The sequence below is a fragment of the Seriola dumerili genome, unplaced genomic scaffold (assembly GCF_002260705.1).
Source record: "Seriola dumerili isolate Sdu_G_001 unplaced genomic scaffold, Sdu_1.0 BDQW01009841.1, whole genome shotgun sequence".
Classification (NCBI taxonomy): Eukaryota; Metazoa; Chordata; class Actinopteri; order Carangiformes; family Carangidae; genus Seriola; species Seriola dumerili.
This window is the reverse complement of record NW_019184096.1, coordinates 1-7,890: the sequence shown is the minus strand read 5'-3', so window position 1 is coordinate 7,890 and position 7,890 is coordinate 1. Positions and strand designations below refer to the sequence as shown.

The window sequence follows — 7,890 nt, the reverse complement described above, 5'->3', positions numbered from 1 at the left end:
ACTTTGTGCTGTTGTTATCTGTGTATGGTGAGTAAATCTGGAGAGCTCCTTTTTTATATCTCATATTCTGAACTTTATGTTGTCAAAGCCTGATAACCCTCCCTCTTCTTCCTGCTCTCAAACACAGCCAGCTCCACTCTGTTCAGGTATTTCCTTGTTCCCTCCCCTTCAGATCTACAGTTTGAAGATTGGCGGAACCAACATGTGGTAGAAGCCGTTCACTGCAGAGACACATGTTGTTCAGATCAGAGCTCAAACTAGTTTCAGTTCTGAGGAAGTGAAACTCAGACAGTCGTTGACAGTGAGAGGTGACATGGCGCAGAAAGGAGTTCAGCTGGACCGGGAGACCTTCTCTTGTTCCGTCTGTCTGGATCTACTGAAGGATCCGGTGACTATTCCCTGTGGACACAGCTACTGCATCAGCTGTATTAAAAGCTTCTGGGATGAAGAGGATCAGAAGAGAATCCACAGCTGCCCTCAGCGTAGGCAGACCTTCACACCGAGGCCTGTCCTGGTGAAAAGCACCATGTTAGCGGTTTTAGTGGAGGAGCTGAAGAAGACTGGACTCCAAGCTGCTCCTGCTGATCACTGCTATGCTGGACCTGAAGATGTGGCCTGTGATTTCTGCACTGGGAGAAAACTGAAAGCTGTGAAATCTTGTCTGGTTTGTCTGGCCTCTTACTGTGAGAAACACCTGCAGCCTCATTATGATGTAGCTCCATTAAAGAAACACAAGCTGGTGGAGCCCTCCAAGAAGCTCCAGGAGAACATCTGCTCTCGTCATGATGAGGTGATGAAGATGTTCTGCCGCACTGATCAGCAGTGTATCTGTTATCTCTGCTCTGTGGATGAACATAAAGGCCACGACACAGTCTCAGCTGCAGCAGAAAGGACTGAGAGGCAGAGAGAGCTCCAGCTGAGGCGACAACAAATCCAGCAGAGAATCCAGGACAGAGACAAAGATGTGAAGGTGCTTCAACAGGAGGTGAAGGCTATCAATGGCTCTGCTGATAAAGCAGTGGAGGACAGTGAGAAGATCTTCACTGAGCTGATCCGTCTCATGGAGAAAAGAAGCTCTGATGTGAAGCAGCAGATCAGATCCCAGCAGAAAACTGAAGTGAGTCGAGTCAAAGAGCTTCAGGAGAAGCTGGAGCAGGAGATCACTGAGCTGAAGAGGAAAGACGCTGAGCTGAAGCAGCTCTCACACACAGAGGATCACAACCAGTTTCTACACAACTACCCCTCACTGTCACGACTCAGTGAATCTACAGACTCATCCAGCATCAATATCCGTCCTCTGAGCTACTTTGAGGACGTGACAGCAGCTGTGTCACAACTCAGAGATAAACTACAGGACATTCTGAGAGACACATGGACAAACATCTCACTGACTGAAGTGGATGTTTTACTGTCACAACCAGAGCCCAGGACCAGAGCTGGATTCTTAAGATATTCACAGAAAGTCACGCTGGATCCAAACACAGCACACACACATCTGTTATTATCTGAGGGAAACAGAAAAGCAACAGTAATGAGTCAACAACAGTCTTATTCTAGTCACCCAGACAGATTCACTTCATATTGGCAGGTCCTGAGTAGAGAGAGTCTGACTGGACGTTGTTACTGGGAGGTGGAGTGGAGAGGAAAAGGAGTTAATGTAGCAGTCGCATACAAGAATATCAGCAGAGCAGGGAGCTCAAAGGAATGTGGATTTGGATACAATCACAAATCATGGGTGTTAGATTGTTACCAAAACAGTTTTTCATTTAGGTTCAACAACATCAGAACTCCAGTCTCAGGTCCTCGGTCCTCCAGAGTAGGAGTGTACCTGGATCACAGAGCAGGTGTTCTGTCCTTCTACAGCGTCTCTGGAACCATGACTCTCCTCCACAGAGTCCAGACCACATTCACTCAGCCTCTCTATGCTGGACTTGAGTTTTACTTTTATGGAGACACAGCAGAGTTGTGTAAACTGAAATAGACAGAAGTGAGTTCAAATGTGTGTTTGAGTTCCTAAGTGTATTTTGTGTCTTTGTGTTTGTTGCTGAGTCATCGTCAGCACTTTGACCTCTTCTGGTTTCTTGTTGTGTTGATGTTGGAGTTTCTTTAGGTGGAGCTGGAGCCATGGAGGATATCACTGCTCAGGAACATTTGTGTTGATGTGTTTGTCTGTTGTTGTTTGGGCCTTAACAGAGAAATCACCAGACCTTCCTTTATCACAGATGTATTGCTCTCATTGTGTAAAGACAGAAATCTATAATTACATTTACATTTATGTGTTTGTCAGATCAAATGTTGTTGTTGTTTAAATTCACTTACAAATAAGATCTGAGGTTTTATCAAACTGTAACTATCATGATAATAATCAGTGAGGAGATGATTCATTATTTTCTTTCCCTCTCTGAGATTCAGGTGAAACAAACTGAATGTGGATGAAGTGAATCTGTTCATGAAATCACTGAACGAGAGTCATTGAACAGACTTTACTGACTCAGTGTGTGAACAAACTGAAGCTTCACGTCATGAATAAAGTTGATTTTCCTACATTGAATAAACATGGTATTTGAAATTGCAGCTTAAAAATTTAAAGACAAATAATACTAAAATACTCAAAGTGTCTTTTCAAACCACGTCTCTTTATGAAGCTTGTGAAAACACAACAAATAAACCAAAATTTCACTCATTCAAAAAAAGATCTCTAACAAGTGTTGTAGTCTGCATGACCATTAAACACTGAACGTAAATAAACACAAGATATATTATGAAAAATAATCAAGTGGTTCTCTAACATAAGCTTTTGTACTGTATGTGTGTATTCATAAGGATTGTATGAGGGAACAGTTTAAGGAGTGAATTGAACTGAAAAAAGAGTGTGTGTGAGTGAGTGTGTGAACTGACTTATGTAGAGTAAGACTCAAAGTCCTTCATTTCTTTAGTAGACTGGAGACACAAGGGTTGACTGATGCCATCTTTTTCTGGGTGACCTTCCCCAGACGGACCCGTCCAGCCTTGGTGCCTCTGTCAGGATTGGCCTGAAAAATAAGAGTGTGTATTCAGGTGGGGAAATAGAAACGTGTACTTTCATGGTGCAGATTAAATAATAGTAGTTTTGGAAGTAATAGTTTCACCTTGATTAGTGTAAGAAAAGCTTCATTAACATGCTCCAGTAATCAGATGTTTTAGGCAGCTTGTATGTAACATGTGAGACAAAACTCAACAAACACAAGGTCAACATGATCAAAGCTGCTGTGAGCACACAGTACCAGCTGAAGGATGTAAGCATCTCACCTTTGAATGAATTCCAGTGTGCATGCAGCGTCATCTTGGGACTGAAGACTGAAGTTGTAGTGAGTAGAAAAGACTGCAGCGAGCGCGGTCAGCTGGCTGGGTGACCTCACAAAGGTCATGCCCCTCAATGCTGATCATGAAGTGGTGAATACAGCTTCCTGTTTCACCTGAAATTTAACAAAGAAAAAACCGCATTGACATTGTCACACTGCAAATGATATTTTCCCGGGAAACTGAAATCCTTCTACCCATTCACAGATGAGTCCTGTTGTGTTTCCTATATACATTATAAGGTGTTATCATACAGAACTGAACCGTGTTGAACAGACACATTATTTCTGCTCTGTTCAGCGTAATAATAGTGAAAGTAACATATGATGACAGTTTAGCTCGCTGGCTAACATTAGCAAACAAGCTCCCGGTCACCTCAGTCTGACAGTAAAGTAACGTTATCTAAATAAAATCAGCAGCGTCCTTTGGAGACGAGCAGTTAGCAGATGCTAACACAAAGTAAAGTGAAGATGAAACTCACCCTGTAGTTTGGAGGATCAGGATCAGAGTCCAGCTCCTCTCTCTGTCACACTTGTCACAACTTCCAGTGAAACGGGTGATAGAAAGTTACCATCACAGTGTTACCGACGTTTTCAGATCGCAACAGAAGGATTTTTTCCCGCTTAGCAACTGTACAGTTAGACATCGAAGTAGCTAACGTTAGCTGAGAAAGTACTCACTGTTTTCTTGTGTGTGTCAGCAAAGACTCTGATCTCAAATGACTTAAACTTAATTCAAGTCCAATGCTCTTTACATTCACTCTGAATACAGTTCATTTTAGCCAAATAATCCTAAACATAAAGATAAGCCTAAAGTAGCTTAAAGACTAGCATTACAAGTAAAATAACTCGTCTTGTTTGATGGTATTCTACTAGATAATCAATACAACTTGATAGGAAATGTGATGTATTTTGCCTAAGCTAACAAGCAAGGCAAAAACGCACTCACCTATTGATTTGAAGGATGAAGATGGGTGAAAAAAAATCAAACTGCATTGTGCAGTCAAATGTGTCTCACTCTCTGTTTTCCCAAAATGCATTGCAAGAAATACTGTATATTACTGTTTTCTTTCCTCCAAGCAATAATACTGTAAAATACTGTTTAATAGTGTTTCACGAGAAAAATATACAGTAATACACTGCATTTAAAGATAACAGGATTGTACTGTTGAAATTTCACTGTAAATTTACAGGAATTTGTTACAGTGTTGTTCTTCTCACTGGATTCAAGATTCATCATTTAGTTCCACAGAGCTGACATACTGGTTTACAGAGTGACTGCAAATTTGATCGACTTTATTTCCTCTTAATTTGTTTGGAACGTCTTTCATTGGTAAAAGTCATTATTGTGACATTTTGTAGAAGGTGGTGATAGAAACATTGACCAGGGTCTTTTTCTGAGCTGTGATGCTTAATTGCAAAATGAAGAAAGTGATTTTATCTCAAAGAATAATAAAAAGGAAATGACCAGTGTTTTAGAAATTCTATCAAAGCTTCTGGAGATGATGTGAAACTCATCTGTGAAAAAGTTTGATTACTGAAACATCTTTACAGCTAAAACAAATGAAATGACTGTATGAGCAGTTTCAGAAACAAAACAAAATTAAAGAAAAATCCTTTAATTGACTGAACTGGTTAAAATGTATAAATAGTTTTGATTCATACATGACTGGGCTGATTAAACTTGTTATGTTACTTTATGTTAATTCACTATTTTTCCTCCACTTGTCAACATGTGTTTGATTGATGGAAACACTCATAAAACAGGGTTAAACACTGACTCTGACACTAACTCTTCAACATGGCTGTAGATAACTGTCACAGAGACAGACTGAGACAAGGGCGACACCTGCTGGACAAACACAGACACGACAGAAAGAGGAAAGGAGCAGGTGATCAGACAAACAGCTTCTTATATTATGTTTCATAAAAACATGGGAACAAAACAATGGGATGTAATGACCACCGACTGGCTGAGACCCAGTCTAACACACCTTTGTTTACACTGGGAGGAGACACATGACTCAAATCAAATCACACATAAAAGAAGACCTCTCCAGTAAACCCATTTATACCCAGTGTCCAAGATGACGGATAGAAATACTAATGGATATCCAGTGTTCAGCTACACATTTGTCCTCAGGTCTGTCAGTATACAGTCCACTTCCCTGAACTTGTTGGGCTTCTTCTATGTGTGAGCATCTCTTCTTCTTCTTCACTGTGAGCCTCATCTTCCTCCTCTGACTGTTTCTGCTGCAGAGGTCAAACCCTTCACATCTGTCTCTGACCTGCAGTGTAATGACTGATTCTGAACTTGTTAAATTTTTTTATTAAGCTTGACTTATGTATATCTGGTCACTGTTGCTACATCGTGCTCTTGTTTTGGAAATTCTAATTTCTGGGCTCCAGATATCTGTAGAGAAAAGAGTTGATGAATTGAATCTCTCAAGGTGTTCCCTTCATGTTTTTGTGGACTTTTTCATTGTCTTCCAAGAAAGCTTGTCCTGTGTCCTGTGTCACTGTTGCTGACATCGGCCTGTAAAGCACTTTGAGTGAGTGGATGCATTAAGTGAGGATTTAAATGGTCATATCAAAGGTCAGAGTGAATGGAGAATGTTTGTCAGTCGTTCTCTGTACTCCTTGGTATTTTTCTTCACCAAATCATCTTCGTCCTGGAGGTTGTTAGAACTAAAATGAGGAGATAAGGAGTCCAGAGTGATGTTTCAACTTTCCTTTTTATTTCACATAGCACCGTGCACAATGTTGTCTGTCCATCACCTTCCAGCCCAACAGAAAGAACTGACTGATTGCCTTATATAAGGATGTCTATTCATCTGTTAGGCTGGTCCATACCGTCTGCAGGTAAATTAACGCACACATTTCTAACCACAATACTAACATTCACAATTAAAACCACTTGTTAAATATATACATTTTCATACACACCTAAACCTTAATAAATATTTACACCCGACTTCATATTTACATTAATACATGTAAACACTGCAACTACACATCCTCCCCTGCAGATTTCCTCAATTCATATCGCCCCTCCCGGAAATGATTAAGGAGTGTGCAAGCCCCCGGGGAATTCTTCTGCTGGCACACCCTGTTGAGGAGAAGACAGGCAGAGGTAAGTTGCACATCAGATTGCATTCAACTGTTTGCACTTCTAACGTTCAATTAACAGATAATTAAATCAACTCACATGGGTCATCCTGTTGCTTACAGGTGAACGGCGAGGTGAACAGCCCCGCGCCCTCCTTACCAACTCCTGACCCACGCCATTACAAATGTATAGGCTATATCAATAAATACATTCTAGAACCCCACCTGTGTGTTTTTATTTACCCCGTTGCCCTCGACATCCGACAATATACACGTCAATGATCTGTATGCTCATATATTAAAATAGGTCATCTCTCGCAGGGAGAACTGCGCCTCTGTCTGGGCGAACCAGGCCGAGGCAGTTGACTCCCAGAACTCCGGTAGCTTGAGGGAACCTGCGTTGGTCACCATGTCCGTGAAGAGCTTTTTCTGGAGGCGTCCAGCAGACGAACCTCGGGGTCACCAATGTAGAAATTGTGGCAAATGGCAGCAAACAATTTCTAGCGCTTTTCACACAAAACGTGTGCATCCTCTTATTGAGTCGCAAAGCAAAAAACGAGCCCGGGAAAAACAACAGTAACTTCCCTCCCCCACAGCAAAGTAGTGATTCCTCCTCATTTAGCCACCTTCTCCCTTAAAGTGGCCGTGTCACTCAACTCCCAAGAGAACACAGAAAATATACAGCACAGCAAACTACCAATACTGGTGAATGATGTTCATAGAATCCTCTACAATATTTTTTACTATAGACGGTAACGGCGCTCCGTCCTTACAGAGGTTTTCTGTCACTTGATTTTTCTCAGATTGGTTTTGTGCACTCACTCAGTGAACACGGTTTGTTATTCAGACCTGGTTAGAGCAGAAAAGTAGAGAGAATCGATCGTGAGTTGTGGAACTGCAATAAGAAAATATTCTTCAAAACTTTAGTTAAATCCTGACGACAGATATTACACTGTGGTGATAACCGCTCATGTTACCGTCACTGATGCAGTCGAGCAGAGCAGCACATTGCTGTCTCTGCTTTATCTTACAGTGTCATTCTCCATCCTACCATCAGATGGCACCAAAGTAAAAGCAGAAAACAATAAGGACAGGTGAAATGGAATTACACTTTCACAGTATCTTACCTGAAGACACAGTAAAGAAGCTTCAGTAGATGAGCGGCACTTCACTGTGCTGAGTTGTCAACAGTGTGATGTGGGTGTGGTTTGGTGAATGAAGCTTTTATACCAGGTAGTGTAGTTGCAGAAATGTATGTTTGAGGGGAGGGAAGTCAGTTTCAAGAAGTCAGTGAACTCTAACCCTAACCTTCCCATAGGAAGGGTCCAACGTCTCTGACCAAGTCCAGATGGAGAAGCTTTATGTATATATATATATATATATATATATATATTCTGGTCATGATATCAGTTGTTCCACTGTATTGAGAGAACTGCATCACTTC

General features: G+C 41.3%; 1 protein-coding gene across 1 annotated transcript; it reads left to right on the top strand.

The window, feature by feature from the left end:
- Positions 1-283: 283 nt before the first annotated feature.
- LOC111240071 (tripartite motif-containing protein 16-like) lies at positions 284-2,738 on the top strand. Its single transcript, XM_022770052.1, has one exon. It carries the CDS (start codon positions 314-316, stop codon positions 1,979-1,981), a length of 1,668 nt encoding a protein of 555 aa, XP_022625773.1. The 5' UTR covers positions 284-313; the 3' UTR covers positions 1,982-2,738.
- The last annotated feature ends 5,152 nt before the right edge of the window (positions 2,739-7,890 follow it).